The sequence below is a fragment of the Anser anser genome, assembly GCF_964211835.1.
Source record: "Anser anser genome assembly, chromosome: 19".
Taxonomy (NCBI): Eukaryota; Metazoa; Chordata; class Aves; order Anseriformes; family Anatidae; genus Anser; species Anser anser.
In genome coordinates this window covers 15,650,864-15,671,176 of record NC_139740.1, presented here as the reverse complement: position 1 = coordinate 15,671,176, position 20,313 = coordinate 15,650,864, and the positions used below count along the sequence as shown (strand labels likewise).

Below are 20,313 nucleotides of genomic sequence, written 5' to 3'. Positions count from 1 at the left end.
TACAGCCCTAACCCGATAAAATTTACCACACTAAACCCCTGAAGAGTGTTCTGGGGGGTCCACATTCAATTCTGGAATTTCACACTTCCATTTAAGTCTTCTTCCCCCCCAATTTGGGGGTTCGCCCACCCAATTTTGGGGGTTCCTCCCCTAATTGGGGGGGGACACAACCAATTTTGGGGGGGACACAACCAATTTTAGAGTCCCCCACCCTCCTTTTTTGGGTTTCCCCCAATATTAAGAGCTCTTCCGCCCAATTTTGGGGGACCCCACTATTTTGACGTTCCTTCCCCTAACTTGGGGCTTCAACCCTTCAATTTTGGGTGGGCTCCTCCCCTCTTATTTTGGCCTTCCGCCCTAATATTAGGCCTAACCCCTAAGAACCTTGACCCCTAACCCTATGGCAACCACGGATCCAACCCTAACCCCTACCCCAACAAACCCTAGAAACCCTAACCCTAAAAACCCTTACAGCCCTAACCCGATAAAATTTACCACACTAAACCCCTGAAGAGTGTTCTGGGGGGTCCACATTCAATTCTGGAATTTCACACTTCCATTTAAGTCTTCTTCCCCCCCAATTTGGGGGTTCGCCCACCCAATTTTGGGGGTTCCTCCCCTAATTGGGGGGGGACACAACCAATTTTGGGGGGGACACAACCAATTTTGGGGGGGACACAACCAATTTTAGAGTCCCCCACCCTCCTTTTTTGGGTTTCCCCCAATATTAAGAGCTCTTCCGCCCAATTTTGGGGGACCCCACTATTTTGACGTTCCTTCCCCTAACTTGGGGCTTCAACCCTTCAATTTTGGGGGGGCTCCCACCCTCTTATTTTGGCCTTCCGCCCTAATATGAGGCCTAACCCCTCAGAACCTTGACCCCTAAGCCTACGGCAACCACCGCTCTAACCCTAACCCCTACCCCAAAAAACCCTAGAAACCCTAACCCTAAAAACCCTTACAGTCCTAACCCGATAAAATTTACCACACTAGACCTATGCCTAAAAGCCCTAACCCTAAAAATTAAGACCCTCTAAACCCTAACCCAAAAAGTAAAGATTCTCAAAGCCCTAACCCTGGAGATCCTAACCTTAATTTTTTTTTTTAAGACCTTAAAACCCTAACTCTAAATACCTGACCATAACTAAAACCCTAAGACCCTAACCCTAAAAACCCTATCAACACTAAAACCACAAAATATTTTAAAACCTTAACACACCAACCCCCAACCCCTAACCCTTATAACTCCAGCCCTAACAACCTTAAAATCCTAACCCTAAACCCTGGAAACCCTAACCCTGAAACCCAACCCTAGTGCCTTAGCCCTGAAACCTTAAAACCCTAACATCTTGTTAGAAACACTCTGTAACCAATAACATAGGCTCAGGCAAGGATCTCAGTGAAGTAGCATTTTTATTCACGATTGCAATGGCAGGCGTCCCACAAACTACCTACTAGTTCCATAACACAGTTTATATAAATTTTTTTTTCCTCTCGGTGACCAGGACCCTCCCCAGTTTCCCCATTGACTGGGTAATCCAGGTTCACGATCTATCCGGTGCTTCACTGAAAATACACAGCTGCTGGCCTGTTACAAGTCAATTTTCTTTTTTCCTTGACTGTTTTCCTCTTTGAGGTGGTAATGTTTCTTACACCGTGATTTCCACCCAATTGCTCTAAGGATTCTGGTTGTCTGCATTTCACAAGGTTGTCTGGTAAGCTTTCTTCTCACTGCAAGCATATCTCAATACCACCTTCCTTCCCTCTAAACGATGTAACTCTGTGCTAAAACATTTTTATTCCCACAACCTTGATCCCCTTACCCTAAAATCCTTATTCCCTTTAGCCCTAACAACTCTAACCACAACCCTAACCCTTCATATCAACCCCCCGACGCTAATGACACTGACTAATGATCCAAACCCCAAACTGCCCCAACCCCAGGCAACCCACAAAGAAACTGACACAAAGCTGAAAACTACAAAAAAAGGCAAAACCCTGGATACAGACCCCAAATCACAAACACGCAACCAATATGCTACAGAAAAGCCCCAGACGCAGGCCCCAAGCACTACAGCTAGGCCCCAGAAGCTCAAGACACATCCCAAAGCCAAAATGCAAGCCCCAAACGCTACAGAAAAGCCCCCAAACACCAGACACAGGCTGCAGAAGTCTACACGCGGGCCACGACCCACCCCCAGACACAGGCCCCAACCACACCCAGATGCAGACCCCAACTGTCCACAAGCAGCTCCCAACCCTCCCCCCATGAACTGGACCCCACCCCACCCAGATGCAGGCCCCAGCCCGCACGCCCCAAACTCAGGCCCCAAAGGTGTACAACCAGCTCCCAACTGCCCCCCTCAAAGGGAGGCTCCAAAGCCCGCCAGAGGACCCTAGAGTGTACAAGCAGCTCCCAACCCCCCCCAGCACAGGCCCCAACCCCCCCCCAGACACAGGCCCCAAAGGTGTACAAGCAACTCCCCGCCCTCCCCAGAGGCACGCCCCAAAGGTATACAAACAGCCCCAACCCCCCAAGACCCAGACCCCTACAGCATAGAAGCAGCTCCCAACCCCATCCCCCAAGGCACATGCCCCAACCCCCCCCCCCCCAAGGCAGGCCCTAACAGTGTACAAGCAGCTCCCAACCCCCCCCCCAGGCGCAGGCCCCAAAGGTGTACAAGCAGCTCACAACCACCCCCCCCCCCAGAGGCAGGCCCCAACCCCCTCCAGAGGCAATCCCGAAAGGTGTACAACCAGCTCCAAACTCCCCCCCCCAGACGCAGGCGCCAAACCCCCCCCAGACACAGGCCCCGAAGGGGTACAAGCAACTCCCTCCCCACCCTCCCTCCCCAGAGGCAGGCCCCAAAGGTGTACAACCAGCACCCGACCCCCCCCCCCAGATGCAAGCCCCAAAGGTGCACAAGGCAGCTCCAAACCTCCCCCCCCCAACCCAGGCGTCCAGTGTACGAGCAGCTCCCAACCCCCCCCCAACGCAGGCTCCTATACTGTACAACCAGCTCTGAACCCCCACCCCCCCGCTCCCCAGACGGAGGCACCAAGCCCCCACAGAGGCAGGCCCCAAAGGGTGTGCAAGCAGCTCCCAACCACCCCCCCCACGAGGCAAGCACCAAAGCCCCATAGAGGGAAGCCCCTAGCATGTACAAGCATCTCACAACCCCTCCCAGCTGCAGGCCCCAAAAGTGTACAAGCAGCTCCCAACTCCCCAGACATGGGCACCTACAGTGGACAAGTACCTCTCAACCACCCCCCAGCTGCAGACCCCAAAGCTGTACAAGCAGCTACAAACCATGCCCAAGGCAGGACCCTGCAGTGTACAAGCAGCTCTCAACCCCCCCCAGATACAAGTCCCAAAGATGTACAAGCAGCTCCCAACCCACTCCAGATGCAAGTCCAAAAGGTGTACAAGCAGCTCCCAACCACCCCCCAGATGCAAGTCCCAAAGGTGGACAAGCAGTTCCCAACCCCCTCCAGATGTAGATCCCTGCAGTGTACAAGCAGCTCCCAACCCCCACAGATACAGATCCCTACATTCTAGGAACAGCTTCCAACCCGCCCAGATGCAGGCCCTGACCCCCCCCCCCCAAAACACAGTCCCCAAAGGTGTACAAGCAGCTCCACAAACCCCCAAGACACAGGCCCCAAAAGCCTAAACATATGCCAAGCAAGTACTAATGCAGGTGCCAAACGCTACAGACAGGCCCAAAAGCACAGGCACACGCCCCAGATGCTCGAGGCCGAGACGTAACTTGGCTTTCTGAATTACTGGAAAGCGGCTTTCCTTCTCAGCGAGGTGTGCGCAGGCTAGACAGGATGGGGCTCCAGGCACCTCTTCACCTGTGGAAACACACTGCCATCAGGCACTGCCATGCCAGACAAGCTTTTTCTGTTAAAACACCCTTCTCAGATGCCCCGCGGCATTCAAGTGACCTGCTTTGCTCCGATTCTAAAGACTACTGTCACAGCCCACCTTGCCTGTGGCACCTGACCAACAGAAGAGAAAGCAACCATACCGTTTGGAAACCGTCACTGCACGTGCCGCTCCTTGATGCTCTGTAACCTCTTCTGAAATCCTCAGCCACTTCTGTGTAGAGCCTGCCATGGCACCTGCAAAGCAAGATGGAAACCCTTCGCAGTCACCTTGCGCAACTTGGCCATTCTGCTCCAACCCCACTCACGACCAGCCTGCCCTTCTCGTGCTGCTCTTCAGAGTGCAGCTTGGCCCCTCTGAGTCTGTGCAAGGCACCTGCGAAAGAAAAAGAAAAGCATAGGCCCCCAAGACCCAGACCCCTACAGCATAGAAGCAGCTCCCAACCCCAACCCCCCAAGGCACATACCCCAACCCCCACCCCCAAGGCATGCCCTAACAGTGTACAAGCAGCTCCCACCCCCCCAGAGGCAGGCCCCAAAGGTGTACAACCAGCACCCGACCCCCCCCAGATGCAAGTCCCAAAGGTGCACAAGCAGCTCCAAACCTCCCCCCCCATCCCAGGCGTCCAGTGTATGAGCAGCTCCCAACCCCCCCCCCCAACGCAGGCTCCTATACTGTACAACCAGCTCTGAACCCCCCCCACTCCCCAGATGCAAGCACCAAGCCCCCGCAGAGGCAGGCCCCAAGGGTGTGCAAGCAGCTCACAACCACCCACCCCCCCCAGAGGCAGGCCCCAACCCCCCCCCCAGATGCAAGCCCCAAAGGTGCACAAGCAGCTCCAAACCTCCCCCCCCCCCCAAACCAGGCTTCCAATGTACAAGCAGCTCCCAACCCCCCCCCAACGCAGGCTCCTACACTACAACCAGCTCTGAAACCCCCCCCCCCCCCCACTCACCAGACGCAGGCACCAAGCCCCCGCAGAGGCAGGCCCCAAGGGTGTGCAAGCAGCTTCCAACCCCTCCCCCCCCCCGAGGCAGGCCCCAAAGCCCCACAGAGGGAAGCCCCTAGCGTGTACAAGCAACTCCCCACCCTCCCCAGAGGCACGCCCCAAAGCTGTAAACACAGCCCCAACCCCCCAAGACCCAGACCCCTACAGCGTAGAAGCAGCTCCCAACCCCACCCCCAAGGCACATGCCCCAACCCACCCCCCCCAAGGCAGGCCCTAACAGTGTACAAGCAGCTCCCAACCCCCTCCAGATGCAAGCCCGAAAGATGTACAAGCAGCTCCCAACCCCCCCAGATGCAAGTCCCAAAGGTGTACAAGCAGCTCCCAACCCCCCCCAGATGCAAGCCCCAAAGGTGCAGAAGCAGCTCCCAACCCCCTCCAGATGCAAGCCCCAAAGGTGCACAAGCAGCTCCCAACCCCCCCCAGATGCAAGCCCCAGAGGTGTACAAGCAGCTCCCAACCCCCCCCCAGATGCAAGCCCCAGAGGTGTACAAGCAGCTCCCAACCCCCCCCAGATGCAAGCCCCAGAGGTGTACAAGCAGCTCCACACCCCCCCCCAAGACACAGGCCCCAAAAGCCTAAACATATGCCAAGCAAGTACTAATGCAGGTGCCAAACGCTACAGACAGGCCCAAAAGCACAGGCACGAGCCCCAGATGCTCGAGGCCGAGACGTAACTTGGCTTTCTGAATTACTGGAAAGCGGCTTTCGTTCTCAGCGAGGTGTGCGCAGGCTAGACAGGATGGGGCTTCAGGCACCTCTTCACCTGTGGAAACACACTGCCATCAGGCACTGCCATGCCAGACAAGCTTTTTCTGTTAAAACACCCTTCTCAGATGCCCCGCGGCATTCAAGTGACCTGCTTTGCTCCGATTCTAAAGACTAGTGTCACAGCCCACCTTGCCTGTGGCACCTGACCAACAGAAGAGAAAGCAACCATACCGTTTGGAAACCGTCACTGCACGTGCCGCTCCTTGATGCTCTGTAACCTCTTCTGAAATCCTCAGCCACTTCTGTGTAGAGCCTGCCATGGCACCTGCAAAGCAAGATGGAAACCCTTCGCAGTCACCTTGCGCAACTTGGCCATTCTGCTCCAACCCCACTCACGACCAGCCTGCCCTTCTCGTGCTGCTCTTCAGAGTGCAGCTTGGCCCCTCTGAGTCTGTGCAAGGCACCTGCGAAAGAAAAAGAAAAGCATAGGCCGCGGCAGCATCCAAAGCCGCAGCACAGCTAGGACAGGTACTCTCACCTGCTCCCTTACTCTGCCCCCTCACCTGCCCTCGACGCAGATGCTTCCATCTGCTCTCTTAAGCCAGCTACACCACCTCTGGAATATAAACAGGACTTTAACTGTATTTTGTGTAGTTAAGTAACTGCAGTGACAACCGCACCCCTAAAATAACTGCTGCATCTGTTCATCGCTCACCTTGCCAAAACCAGCTCTGGTCGTGAAGTCCCAGGTTGTACGCTGTGTTTCAGCTTTAACAAATGAAAACAGTCAGAAGATAATCATTCAGCTGCCAGCATTAGCACCCATCCCTCAACAACACAAGGGACCCCATGGCTAATTTTATCATTTCAAAACAGCAGCCCCCTTGCCTCAGCACCTGGAAAGTAGATCAAGCCAGTCACCGGGTTGCCTACCGAGTCCTTGACAGTTCCAAAAGGAGCTCTTTCCTGTAACCAGTTCCTCCTAAGGTTTACCCCTCCTACTGCGGGGGGGAACGAAATACAAACAAAAAATCAAAACTCCATATCTGCGAGCTTTCAAGATTCAATGACAGACCTCTCCTCTAGCACTATTCAAGCACTATGCAAACAGCTGCTCGCAAGCAGCTCAAGTCTCCCCCTCCACATTTGCCAAACACCACGGAGATGACTCTGTGCCAGCTGCCCTTCAGTACGTGCCCAGAGGCAGACCAGATGTCTTTGCCAAAACAGTCCGGACAATGTATTAGTACACCGATGGACCGCCACGTTAGTTACCATCACTAACTGCCAGGCAGGACAGCTCCAGGCCAAACACACACACACAGGCACGCTACAAACATTACGAACAAAACACAGAACACAAGGCGCAAAAAAAAAGAGGACTCCCAGAGGGAAGCCCTACAGCAAGTCAGAACAGGTGCTCTGCAGCAGACCCAAGGAGAGACTCAAATGTCACGACATGCGACTGGAAGCAACTGCCAGAACTGGGATGATGGAGGCATAAAAAGCCTGCCTTCAAGACAAGAGACCAGAAGGATGGGGAGTGCAAACCCCAGAAGAAAAATGCTTCGGAAATGAACTCCCAAGACAGAGCTCCTGATGAAGCCCACATGACTTCCGCAACAGCGAGGATGGAAACAGATGCCATCTGAAACCGAATATGATGCACAAGACCTGAAACACATCTGCGCTTCAGGCTGTGACTGCAAGACAAGAAGTGCTCAGATCAGCCCTACAATGATGAAACAAGCATTTAGGACCTTTGGTGTGGCTAACAAGTTGCCCATCTAATCCGTCCAGTGGAAAAAGGCAATGAGGATATCAAGACCTGAGGAGCGCGTAACATATGATGATCGCATCAAGAAACATTTGATACAAAAAAAATTACACGCACAGAAGAAATGATCTCTTTAAGCTCCCACTGCAAGACAAGAAATGCTCAGCTTCCGTTTGAGCATCAGCATTATTCCAGTGAGGTCAAGTGTTCAACACCCTCAGGACGGCTTCCCCAGGGCCTGCCAAGCACCAGGAGCAACAGCACAGACAACACAGAACAGAGACACCAAGCTGGAACTGCCCTGCCTGGCACGTGCTCAAGCCCTACCTGACAGAATCCCACGCCCCCACACACTGTCTGACCGTGATCAATCCTAAAAGGCCCCATCCACAGCAATGACTTAAAAGCACAGACCCTCGCCCTATGTGTGCATTCAAAACCCGAAAGCAAACATAGCACTTGCCCCACAACTTAGCATGGGAATGACGGGAGGCAGGTTCCATCCTCATCAAGGAACACGAAGGCTAGCCAGGACATTGCTTCCGGCACGAGGCTCCTCTTCACCTGCAGAAATAAAGCGCCATCGGGCACTGGCACACCAGCCAAACTTCTTCTAGTGAAACACCCACCTCAAAAACAAAACAGTAGTCCACTGACCTGCTCTGCTACTGAAGTCAGATAGACCAACTCCAGACAACTGCCCGCCTTCCCCTGCCAACCACCCCCAAACACACAGTATTTGCCCCTGGACTTAATTCTCAGGGGTCACAATCCATCCTCAAGGTGGACCACAGAGGCCAACTAGGATGTTCCCGCTATCTTCTTCGTCCCCAGAAAAGAGGAGTCACCCAGAGGTGGGACCAATAGACTACCAAATCAAAAACAATGCCCTTTTTCCAACTTTTCTCCACTCACCTTCCCGATCCAGGCTTAGCGCTTCCATTTACTGTACTGAGCCAAGGTCACGTGGCTTAGACCAAGGAGAAAGAACAAACAAAAATGACAATCCACAAAACAGTCTATACCCACTCCTCTTCTTTCCTCCCCTACCCCAACAGCCAAGAAGCCCCAGACACATGTTCCCCAACCCAGTACCACCGCTTCGCTCACCTAACATCCCAAGGAGATGCATCATCCTCGTGCCTCATTCAAGTGTCTGTGCCCATGCCCTGGGATACAAGAAACAGAAAGAGAAGGTCATATCCGTGATGGATACGCAAACAGTACAGCTCCTTGCAGAGGACTCAAACACAGAGACGAGAGCCAGAAAAAAAAAAAACACGCCCTCAGGTCCACAAATGCCAAAAGGCCATGAATGCACAGCAGCCCCAACAGGGGTAATCACAGACTTACCCTTTACAGATGAGAACGGTGACCCTGCTCAGTCTTTCCATAATACTGCACTTATGCGGTCAAGCCCCTTCTGATGCGTACTGAAGCTCCTTGTGAAGCCTCTGGACAGTTATGCAAATGGCTTGATATACCTAGAGATTAAAAGGTAACTCAAAAAAAAAGGAACCGTACCCCACCATTTCCCAAAAACAAGTTAGCCAGCAACACCTCCTAAGCACACCTCTATTACGTGAATTCCAAGCACTTAAAAACTAGAAGGCTGCAACATCTGAAGACTCTACAGCCACACAAACCACAGGCAAAAGCTCCAAAAATATAACAAACTGTCCCTAACCCTGAAAAAGACTACCCCTTACATGCCTACTGCTGCTCTTTTCAGACACATGCTTACACAGGGAGCTTCGATGATACTTATCTCCTAAACTCTGCTCCATCACTTTGCCACCAAGGTTGTAACTTTGATAATATTTGCCTTAATTCTGCAGAAATCATAAGGGACCCAGAACCACAAAGCAAACACACAAAGTAACATTGACATCCTATCCATAAACATGCTATAACAATTACTCACCTGAAGAAGAGCTGCATGCAATACAGGCACCTATTACTAGATTGGTTTACTCTAACAGGTCCTACTAGTTGTTACCCCACAAAGATGGGCGTACCGGTCTCTACTTGGAAACACATCACTCTGTAGACTCTGACCCACCTAAAGACCCCTGCAACTGACTGAAGGAAAAACAAAGCACTTACCCCAAAGTGCAGCCCAGGCAGAATGAGCTCTCTGATGGGATGCCTGCGACTCAATTACCACTAGGCCCTGCCTGGGACCCAAAGCCAATCACCTGGGAAAGGGGAGGGGCAAAGCACAAAGTAGAAAGAGGAGAAGCAACACCTGTGGTTTATGTATCTATTTATATGGCTTAGCTCAACAGCATGCAGGGTGCAGACAAGAGAACTGGGTTGTTTCTAGAAGCAACAATCCCCATGTTTTGGCTTCAGCTTTGAATATTGAAAGCTTTTCTCCTCTACAACACCTGCCTCAGGAACCAAACAGCATTCCAGTGACCTGCTTCGCTCCTATTCTAAAGACTATCACAGCCCACCTTGCCTGTGGCACCTGATAAGCACAAGAGAAGGCAACCACAGCAATAAAAGACACTGCACCCTCAGGACAGTTACTCTCATCCCCTCCTTTACCTCAGCTGCTTACCTACCCCACATGGCAGATGCTTCCACCCGTTCTCTGAAGCCGCCTATAGCACCTCTAAAAGAGAAACTGGAATTTTACTCTATCTGATGTAGTTAAAAAAATTGCAACGACAGCCGCACCCCAAAAATAACACCTACCTCTGTTCATCACTCACCAGAGTCACTCCAGAGGCAGCTCGGGTCGTGACGTCCTGTACTGCACACTGCGTTTCAGCCTGAACAAAGGAAAACACAGTCAGACCATGAACATTCAGCTGACAGCATTAGCACCCATCCCTCAACAACAGAAGTCACCCCATATTTAATGTTTTCATTTCAAAACAACAGTCCACTTGCCTCTGTACCTGCAAGTTAGATCCAAGCTCGAAAGGAACGGCCACCATCACCCATGCCACCTGGGAACACAGAAGGACAAAATGATCGCTCTGCTTGCAAGCCTCCACCTGCCACATTGCTCCTCTGTCCCAAACAGCCTCACCTCAGACCCTCAGAGGGAAACACCTGAATGTCTTCCCTTTGCTTCAGATCAGGGATCACCAGGCTGATAGAACTCTCACCTTCCCTCACTGCTCCGTGACACGGGGATTTCCCTGTCCAAGACTTCACAAAGCCCCTGCAGAGACAAGAGAAAAGCACACCCTGAGGCACCTCACAGCCACAGCGTACCTGCTGCAATACCTCTCTCTTCCCAGCTCCTTTACTTCAGCTCCTCACCAGCTCTGAGATTCTTCGCTTCAGTTTCCCCATTGACTGGGTAATCCAGGTTCACGATCTATCCGGTGCTTCACTGAAAATACACAGCTGCTGGCCTGTTACAAGTCAATTTTCTTTTTTCCTTGACTGTTTTCCTCTTTGAGGTGGTAATGTTTCTTACACCGTGATTTCCACCCAATTGCTCTAAGGATTCTGGTTGTCTGCATTTCACAAGGTTGTCTGGTAAGCTTTCTTCTCACTGCAAGCATATCTCAATACCACCTTCCTTCCCTCTAAACGATGTAACTCTGTGCTAAAACATTTTTATTCCCACAACCTTGATCCCCTTACCCTAAAATCCTTATTCCCTTTAGCCCTAACAACTCTAACCACAACCCTAACCCTTCATATCAACCCCCCGACGCTAATGACACTGACTAATGATCCAAACCCCAAACTGCCCCAACCCCAGGCAACCCACAAAGAAACTGACACAAAGCTGAAAACTACAAAAAAAGGCAAAACCCTGGATACAGACCCCAAATCACAAACACGCAACCAATATGCTACAGAAAAGCCCCAGACGCAGGCCCCAAGCACTACAGCTAGGCCCCAGAAGCTCAAGACACATCCCAAAGCCAAAATGCAAGCCCCAAACGCTACAGAAAAGCCCCCAAACACCAGACACCCTCCCCAGAGGCACGCCCCAAAGGTATACAAACAGCCCCAACCCCCCAAGACCCAGACCCCTACAGCATAGAAGCAGCTCCCAACCCCACCCCCCCAAGGCACATGCCCCAACCCCCCCCCCCCCCCCCAAGGCAGGCCCTAACAGTGTACAAGCAGCTCCCACCCCCCCCCCAGGCGCAGGCCCCAAAGGTGTACAAGCAGCTCACAACCACCCCCCCAGAGGCAGGCCCCAACCCCCTCCAGATGCAAGCCCAAAAGGTGTACAACCAGCTCCAACCCCCCCCCCAGACGCAGGCCCCAAGCCCCTCCAGACACAGGCCCCAAAGGTGTACAAGCAATTCCCCACCCTCCCTCCCCAGAGGCAGGCCCCAAAGGGATACAACCAGCACCCGACCCCCCCACACATACAAGTCCCAAAGCTGCACAAGCAGCTCCAAACCTCCCCCCCCCATCCCAGGCGTCCAGTGCACGAGCAGCTCCCAACCCCCCTCACCCCAACGCAGGTTCCTATACTGTACAACCAGCTCTGAACCCCCCCACTCCCCAGACACAGGCACCAAGCCCCCACAGAGGCAGGCCCCAAGGGTGTGCAAGCAGCTCACAACCACCCACCCCCCCCAGAGGCAGGCCCCAACCCCCCCCAGATGCAAGCCCCAAAGGTGCACAAGCAGCTCCAAACCTCCCCCCCCCCAACCCAGGCTTCCAGTGTACGAGCAGCTCCCAACCCCCCCTCAACGCAGGCTCCTACACTACAACCAGCTCTGAACCCCCCCCCCCACTCACCAGACGCAGGCACCAAGCCCCCGCAGAGGCAGGCCCCAAGGGTGTGCAAGCAGCTTCCAACCCCTCCCCCCCCCCGAGGCAGGCCCCAAAGCCCCATAGAGGGAAGCCCCTAGCATGTACAAGCATCTCACAACCCCTCCCAGCTGCAGGCCCCAAAAGTGTACAAGCAGCTCCCAACTCCCCAAACGTGGGCACCTACAGTGGACAAGCACCTCTCAACCACCCCCCAGCTGCAGACCCCAAAGCTGTACAAGCAGCTACAAACCATGCCCAAGGCAGGACCCTGCAATGTACAAGCAGCTCCCAACCCCCCCCCCCAGATACAAGTCCCAAAGATGTACAAGCAGCTCCCAACCCCCCCCAGATGCAAGTCCCAAAGGTGGACAAGCAGCTCCCACCCCCCCCCAGATGCAAGTCCCAAAGGTGGACAAGCAGCTCCCTACCCCCTCCAGATGCAGATCCCTGAATTGTACAAGCAGCTCCAGCTCCCAACACCCACCCCCAAACGCAAGCCCGTACTGTGTACAAGCAGCTCCCAACCACCACAGATACAGATCCCTACATTGTAGGAGCAGCTTCCAACCCCCCCAGATGCAGGCCCTGACCCCTCCCCCAGACACAGTCCCCAAAGGTGTTCAAGCAACTCCCCCCCCCCCCCAGATGCAAGCCCCAAAGGTGTACAAGCAGCTCCACACCCCCCCCCAAGACACAGGCCCCAAAAGCCTAAAGATACGCCAAGAAACTACTAATGCAGGTGCCAAACGCTACAGACAGGCCCAAAAGCACAGGCACGAGCCCCAGATGCTCGAGGCCGAGACGTAACTTGGCTTTCTGAATTACTGGAAAGCGGCTTTCGTTCTCAGCGAGGTGTGCGCAGGCTAGACAGGATGGGGCTTCAGGCACCTCTTCACCTGTGGAAACACACTGCCATCAGGCACTGCCATGCCAGACAAGCTTTTTCTGTTAAAACACCCTTCTCAGATGCCCCGCGGCATTCAAGTGACCTGCTTTGCTCCGATTCTAAAGACTAGTGTCACAGCCCACCTTGCCTGTGGCACCTGACCAACAGAAGAGAAAGCAACCATACCGTTTGGAAACCGTCACTGCACGTGCCGCTCCTTGATGCTCTGTAACCTCTTCTCAAATCCTCAGCCACTTCTGTGTAGAGCCTGCCATGGCACCTGCAAAGCAAGATGGAAACCCTTCGCAGTCACCTTGCACAACTTGGCCATTCTGCTCCAACCCCACTCACGACCAGCCTGCCCTTCTCGTGCTGCTCTTCAGAGTGCAGCTTGGCCCCTCTGAGTCTGTGCAAGGCACCTGCGAAAGAAAAAGAAAAGCATAGGCCGCGGCAGCATCCAAAGCCGCAGCACAGCTAGGACAGGTACTCTCACCTGCTCCCTTACTCTGCCCCCTCACCTGCCCTCGACGCAGATGCTTCCATCTGCTCTCTTAAGCCAGCTACAACACCTCTGGAATATAAACAGGACTTTAACTGCATTTTGTGTAGTTAAGTAACTGCAGTGACAACCGCACCCCTAAAATAACTGCTGCATCTGTTCATCGCTCACCTTGCCAAAACCAGCTCTGGTCATGAAGTCCCAGGTTGTACGCTGTGTTTCAGCTTTAACAAATGAAAACAGTCAGAAGATAATCATTCAGCTGCCAGCATTAGCACCCATCCCTCAACAACACAAGGGACCCCATGGCTAATTTTATCATTTCAAAACAGCAGCCCCCTTGCCTCAGCACCTGGAAAGTAGATCAAGCCAGTCACCGGGTTGCCTACCGAGTCCTTGACAGTTCCAAAAGGAGCTCTTTCCTGTGACCAGTTCCTCCTAAGGTTTACCCCTCCTACTGCGGGGGGGAACGAAATACAAACAAAAAATCAAAACTCCATATCTGCGAGCTTTCAAGATTCAATGACAGACCTCTCCTCTAGCACTATTCAAGCACTATGCAAACAGCTGCTCGCAAGCAGCTCAAGTCTCCCCCTCCACATTTGCCAAACACCACAGAGATGACTCTGTGCCAGCTGCCCTTCAGTACGTGCCCAGAGGCAGACCAGATGTCTTTGCCAAAACAGTCCGGACAATGTATTAGTACACTGCCACGTTAGCTACCATCACTAACTGCCAGGCAGGACAGCTCCAGGCCAAACACACACACACAGGCACGCTACAAACATTACGAACAAAACACAGAACACAAGGCGCAAAAAAAAAGAGGACTCCCAGAGGGAAGCCCTACAGCAAGTCAGAACAGGTGCTCTGCAGCAGACCCAAGGAGAGACTCAAATGTCACGACATGCGACTGGAAGCAACTGCCAGAACTGGGATGATGGAGGCATAAAAAGCCTGCCTTCAAGACAAGAGACCAGAAGGATGGGGAGTGCAAACCCCAGAAGAAATCTCTTAGGAAATGAATTCCCAAGACAGAGCTCCTGATGAAGCCCACATGACTTCCGCAAGAGTGAGTATGGAAACAGATGCCATCTGAAACCGAATATGATGCACAAGACCTGAAACACATCCGAGCTTTAAGCTGCGACTGCAATACAAGAAGTGCTCGGATCAGACCCATTATGACAAAACAAGCTTTTAGGACCTTTGGTACGGCTAACAAGTTGCCTTTCTAGTCTGTCCAGTGCAAAAAGCAATGAGGATATCAAGACCTGAGGAGCACGTAACATGATGATCACATCAAGAAACATTTGATACAAAGACCCGAGGAGTGCATGACACAGAACACACCCTGCAGAAGCAGCACTACAAGACAAATAAACAGATGGGAACTGTCCTGCCTGGCACATACACTCACACTACAAAATACCCCCTGCTCCTTCTATTAGCCTGATGACCCAGCCTCAAGCAGCCTGAAGGTGACGCAGCCTCAACCACCCTCACAGTGCCACCAAGTATATTCAGCCGGCTGGCTCCATGCTGCTCCGGCTCCCAGCTCCCATCAGCCACACCACATATGCAAATACCAGGTGCCCCTCAACTTAGCTCTCAGATTGCTGGATGGTAAATTCCCTCCACCTCAAGAAATGCACAGACACTGAGAGACATCTTAGTCCATGGCCAGGCTCATCATCATCTGCAAAAACAGCGTACCAGCATTCACTAGCACACCGGCCCTGATGCCCACCTCCTCCGCAATACTGACTACCACTGAAGCAACATACGGTTGTGCTCACCCGTTCCTCTCTGAGTCCAAGCTCCAACAGTACAGCCAGTATCACCCACACCACCTGGGAAAACAAAGGGATAAAATGATCGTTGTGTTCTCAAGTAATCACCCACCACACTGCTCCTCTATCCCACCCAGCCTCACCTCAGACCCTCAGCAGATTCTGAGGAAGGCCTGCTGCAGCACCTGCTAAACCAGGGGAAACACTTCAAGGACTTGCCTTAGGGGGACCTTGCTTAGGGACACTGACTGGGCTGACGACCCTCTCGTCTTTCCTCAGCACTCCACAATGTGGGGATTCACCTCTCCAAGGCTGCAGGAAGCACCCACAAAAGAAAAAAAAGAAAAGGCAGATCCTCAGGCACCTCACAGGCACAGCCTACCTGCTGCAATACCTCTCTTTCACTAGCTCTTTTTCTTCAGCTGCTCACATGCTCCAACTCGGCCGGGCCGGCACCACAGACTGGTGGTGCTTTCCACACTGCTGGAAAGCAGGCTTTATCCTCAAGGCACGTGCAGGCTAGATGAGATGGGGCTCCAGGCACCTCTTCACCTGTGGAAACACACTGCCATCAGACACCGCCATGCCAGACAAACTTTTCCTGTTAAAACACCCTTCTCAGATGCCCTGTGGCATTCCAGTGACCTGCTTTGCTCTGATTCTAAAGACTGATGTCACAGCCCACCTTGCCTGTGGCACCTGACCAACAGAAGAGAAAGCAACCGCAGCGCTTGGAAACCATCCCTGCACGTACTGCTCCTTGTCACTCTCCGGCCTCATCTCAAATCCTCAGCCACTTCTGTGGAGAGCCTGCCATGGCACCTGCAAAGCAAGACAGAGACCTTTCATAGTCACCTCGTGCTACTTGGCCATTCCGCTCCAACCCAGCTCATGACCAGCCCCCCTACTTAAGCAGCTCTTCAGAATGCAGTTTGCTCCTTTGAGCCTGTGCGAGACACCTGTGAAAGAGGAAGAAAAGCATAGGCTAAGGCAGCATCCTAAGCCGCAGCACAGCTAGGACAGTTACTCTCATCTGCTGCCTTACCTCTACCCGCTTACCTACCCCGAGGCAGATGCTTCCATCTACCCTCTTAAGCCAGCTACAACACCTCTAAAACAGAAAAGAGGGGTCACTTAGAGTGACAGTGAGAACCGCAACCCAACTATTACTGCTCCATCTGTTCATCGCTCACCTTGCCAGAGGCAGCTCTGGGTACGAAGTCCCAGGTTGTACGCTGTGTTTCAGCTTTAACAAACGAAAACATAGAAGGTAATCATTCAGCTGCCAGCATTAGCACCCATCCCTCAACAACACAAGGGACCCCATGGCTAATTTTATCATTTCAAAACAGCAGCCCCCTTGCCTCAGCACCTGGAAAGTAGATCAAGCCAGTCACCGGGTTGCCTACCGAGTCCTTGACAGTTCCAAAAGGAGCTCTTTCCTGTGACCAGTTCCTCCTAAGGTTTACCCCTCCTACTGCGGGGGGGAACGAAATACAAACAAAAAATCAAAACTCCATATCTGCGAGCTTTCAAGATTCAATGACAGACCTCTCCTCTAGCACTATTCAAGCACTATGCAAACAGCTGCTCGCAAGCAGCTCAAGTCTCCCCCTCCACATTTGCCAAACACCACGGAGATGACTCTGTGCCAGCTGCCCTTCAGTACGTGCCCAGAGGCAGACCGGATGTCTTTGCCAAAACAGTCCGGACAATGTATTAGTACACTGCCACGTTAGCTACCATCACTAACTGCCAGGCAGGACAGCTCCAGGCCAAACACACACACACAGGCACGCTACAAACATTACGAACAAAACACAGAACACAAGGCGCAAAAAAAGGACTCCCAGAGGGAAGCCATACAGCGACAGCAAGTCAGAACAGGTGCTCTGCAGCAGACCCAAGGAGAGACTCAAATGTCACTACATGCGACTGGAAGCAACTGCCAGAACTGGGATGATGGAGGCATAGAAAGCCTGCCTTCAAGACAAGAGACCAGAAGGATGGGGAGTGCAAACCCCAGAAGAAATCTCTTAGGAAATGAATTCCCAAGACAGAGCTCCTGATGCGACCCAGATGACTTCTGCAAGAGTGAGTATGGAAACAGATGCCATCTGAAACCGAATATGATGCACAAGACCTGAAACATATCTGCGCTTTAAGCTGCGACTGCAAGACAAGACGTGCTCAGATCAGCCCTACGATGATGAAACAAGCATTTAGGACTTTTGGTGTGGCTAACAAGTTGCCCATCTAATCTGTCCAGTGGAAAAAGGCAATGAGGATATCAAGACCTGAGGAGCGCGTAACATATGATGATCACATCAAGAAACATTTGATACAAAAAAATTACACGCACAGAAGAAATGATCTCTTTAAGCTCCCACTGCAAGACAAGAAATGCTCAGCTTCCGATTGAGCATCAGCATTATTCCAGTGAGGTCAAGTGTTCAACACCCTCAGGAAGGCTTCCCCAGGGCCTGCCAAGCACCAGGAGCAACAGCACAGCACAGACAACACAGAACACAGACACCAAGCTGGAACTGCCCTGCCTGGCACGTGCTCAAGCCCTACCTGACAGAATCCCATGCCCCCACACACTGTCTGACCGTGATCAATCCTAAAAGGCCCCATCCACAGCAATGACTTAAAAGCACAGACCCTTGCCCTATGTGTGCATTCAAAACCCGAAAGCAAACATAGCACTTGCCCCACAACTTAGCTTGGAATGACAGGAGGCAGGTTCCATCCTCATCAAGGAACACGAAGGCTAGCCAGGACATTGCTTCCGGCACGAGGCTCCTCTTCACCTGCAGAAATAAAGTGCCATCGGGCACTGGCACACCAGCCAAACTTCTTCCAGTGAAACACCCACCTCAAAAACAAAACAGTAGTCCACTGACCTGCTCTGCTACTGAAGTCAGATAGACCAACTCCAGACAACTGCCCGCCTTCCCCTGCCAACCACCCCCAAACACACAGTATTTGCCCCTGGACTTAATTCTCAGGGGTCACAATCCATCCTCAAGGTGGACCACAGAGGCCAACTAGGATGTTCCCACTATCTTCTTCGTCCCCGGAAAAGAGGAGTCACCCAGAGGTGGGACCAATAGACTACTAAACCAAAACCAATGCCCTTTTCCCAACTTTTCTCCACTCACCTTCCCGATCCAGGCTTAGCGCTTCCATTTACTGTGCTGAGCCAAGGTCACGTAGCTTAGACCAAGGAGAAAGAACAAACAAAAATGACAATCCACAAAACAGTCTATACCCACTCCTCTTCTTTCTTCCCCTACCCCAACAGCCAAGAAGCCCCAGACCCACGTTCCCCAACCCAGTACCACCGCTTTGCTCACCTAACATCCCAAGGAGATGCATCACGCTCCCAGCTCCTCTTGTGCTCCGAGCATCTCCAGCATTTCAGGAACTGGAACCGCTGACGCCAGGCGCGCCTCAGGAACGTGGCAGGAGATGTACTCTGCTCTTTCAAGGTGCTTCCAAAGCCTGCATAACAGGCAAAGCAGACTAACACAATCCACTGACCAACTCAGGGCCCACACTGCCGTCCACTCACCCTCGTGCCTCATTCAAGTGTCCGGGCCCATGCCCTGGGATACAAGAAACAAAAAGAGAAGGTCATATCCGTGATGGACACACAAACAGTACAGCTCCTTGCAGAGGACTCAAACACAGAGACGAGAGCCGAAAAAAAAAAACACACCCTCAGGTCCACAAATGCCAAAAGGCCATGAATGCACAGCAGCCCCAACAGGGGTAATCACAGACTTCTCCTTTACAGATGAGAACGGTGACCCTGCTCAGTCTCTCCGTAATACTGCACTTATGCGGTCAAGCCCCTTCGGATGCGTACTGAAGCTCCTTGTGAAGCCTCTGGACAGTTATGCAAATGACTTGATATACCTAGAGATTAAAAGATAACTCAAAAAAAAAGGAACCGTACCCCACCATTTCTCAAAAACAAGTTAGCCAGCAACACCTCCTAAGCACACCTCTATTACGTGAATTCCAAGCACTTAAAAACTAGAAGGCTGCAACATCTAAAGACTCTACAGCCACACAAACCACAGGCAAAAGCTCCAAAACTATAACAAACTGTCCCTAACCCTGAAAAAGACTACCCCTTACAGGCCTACTGCTACTCTTTTCAGACGCATGCTTACACAGGGAGCTTCGATGATACTTATCTCCTAAACCCTGCTCCATCACTTTGCCACCAAGGTTATAACTTTGATAATATTTGCCTTAATTCAGCAAAAATCATAAGGGACCCAGAACCAAAAGCAAACACACAAAGTAGCACTGCCATCCTACCCGTAAACATGCTATAACAATTACTCACCTGAAGAAGAGCTGCATGCAATACAGGCACCTATTACTGGATTGGTTTACTCTAACAGATCCTACCAGTTGTTACCTCACAAAGATGGGCGTACCGGTCTCTACTTGGAAACGCATCAGTCCATAGACTCTTAACCACCTAAAGAAACCTCCAACTCACTGAAGGAAAAACAAAGCACTTACCCCAAAGTGCAGCCCAGGCATAATGAGCTCTCTGAAGGGATGCCTGTGACTCAATGACCACTAGGCCCTCCCTGGAACCCAAAGGCAATCACCTGGGAAAGGGGAGGGGCAAAGCACAAGTAGAAAGAGAAGCAGCAGCTGTGGTTTATTTATTTTTGCTTCAGCTTTAAATATTGAAAGCTTTTCTCCTCTACAACTCCTGTCTCAGGAACCAAACAGCATTCCAGTGACCTGCTTTGCTCCTTTTCCAAAGACTATCACAGCCCACCTTGCCTGTGGCACCTGATAAGCAGAAGAGAAAGCAACCACAGCAGCAAAAGCCACGGCACCCTTAGGACAGTTACTCTCATCCCCTCCTTTACCTCAGCTGCTTACCTACCCCACATGGCAGATGCTTCCACCCGTTCTCTGAAGCCACCTAGAGCACCTCCAAAAGAGAAACTGGAATTTTACTCTAT

The 20,313-nt window shown here is 52.2% G+C and overlaps 1 protein-coding gene across 16 annotated transcripts; it reads right to left on the bottom strand.

Moving 5' to 3' along the window:
* Nucleotides 1-1,394: 1,394 nt before the first annotated feature.
* LOC310883820 (uncharacterized protein) lies at nt 1,395-20,205 on the bottom strand. Of its 16 annotated transcripts, none has more exons than XM_083804764.1 (35): nt 19,856-20,205; nt 19,035-19,234; nt 18,670-18,921; nt 18,475-18,529; nt 18,024-18,123; nt 16,504-16,787; nt 15,996-16,421; nt 15,741-15,862; nt 15,530-15,622; nt 15,317-15,370; nt 15,122-15,216; nt 13,689-13,741; nt 13,512-13,589; nt 13,381-13,437; nt 13,205-13,298; nt 12,941-13,028; nt 10,666-10,865; nt 10,430-10,564; nt 10,296-10,346; nt 10,107-10,166; nt 9,953-10,006; nt 9,493-9,584; nt 8,740-8,870; nt 8,497-8,555; nt 8,302-8,356; nt 7,850-7,950; nt 6,543-6,610; nt 6,325-6,377; nt 6,173-6,225; nt 6,017-6,073; nt 5,841-5,934; nt 5,577-5,664; nt 4,035-4,267; nt 3,771-3,858; nt 1,395-1,763 (listed from the first exon to the last, which is right to left on the bottom strand). In XM_083804764.1, exons 26-32 carry the CDS (start codon nt 7,893-7,895, stop codon nt 5,661-5,663), a joined length of 375 nt encoding a protein of 124 aa, XP_083660890.1. In that variant the 5' UTR covers nt 7,896-7,950; nt 8,302-8,356; nt 8,497-8,555; nt 8,740-8,870; nt 9,493-9,584; nt 9,953-10,006; nt 10,107-10,166; nt 10,296-10,346; nt 10,430-10,564; nt 10,666-10,865; nt 12,941-13,028; nt 13,205-13,298; nt 13,381-13,437; nt 13,512-13,589; nt 13,689-13,741; nt 15,122-15,216; nt 15,317-15,370; nt 15,530-15,622; nt 15,741-15,862; nt 15,996-16,421; nt 16,504-16,787; nt 18,024-18,123; nt 18,475-18,529; nt 18,670-18,921; nt 19,035-19,234; nt 19,856-20,205; the 3' UTR covers nt 1,395-1,763; nt 3,771-3,858; nt 4,035-4,267; nt 5,577-5,660. The 16 variants fall into 16 exon arrangements, with proteins under 16 accessions (XP_083660890.1, XP_083660893.1, XP_083660892.1 ...); XM_083804767.1 differs by having other exon boundaries at nt 13,370-13,437; nt 13,537-13,589; XM_083804766.1 differs by having other exon boundaries at nt 13,205-13,612; nt 15,996-16,132; nt 16,219-16,269; nt 16,356-16,421.
* Between the last annotated feature and the right edge of the window lie 108 nt (nt 20,206-20,313).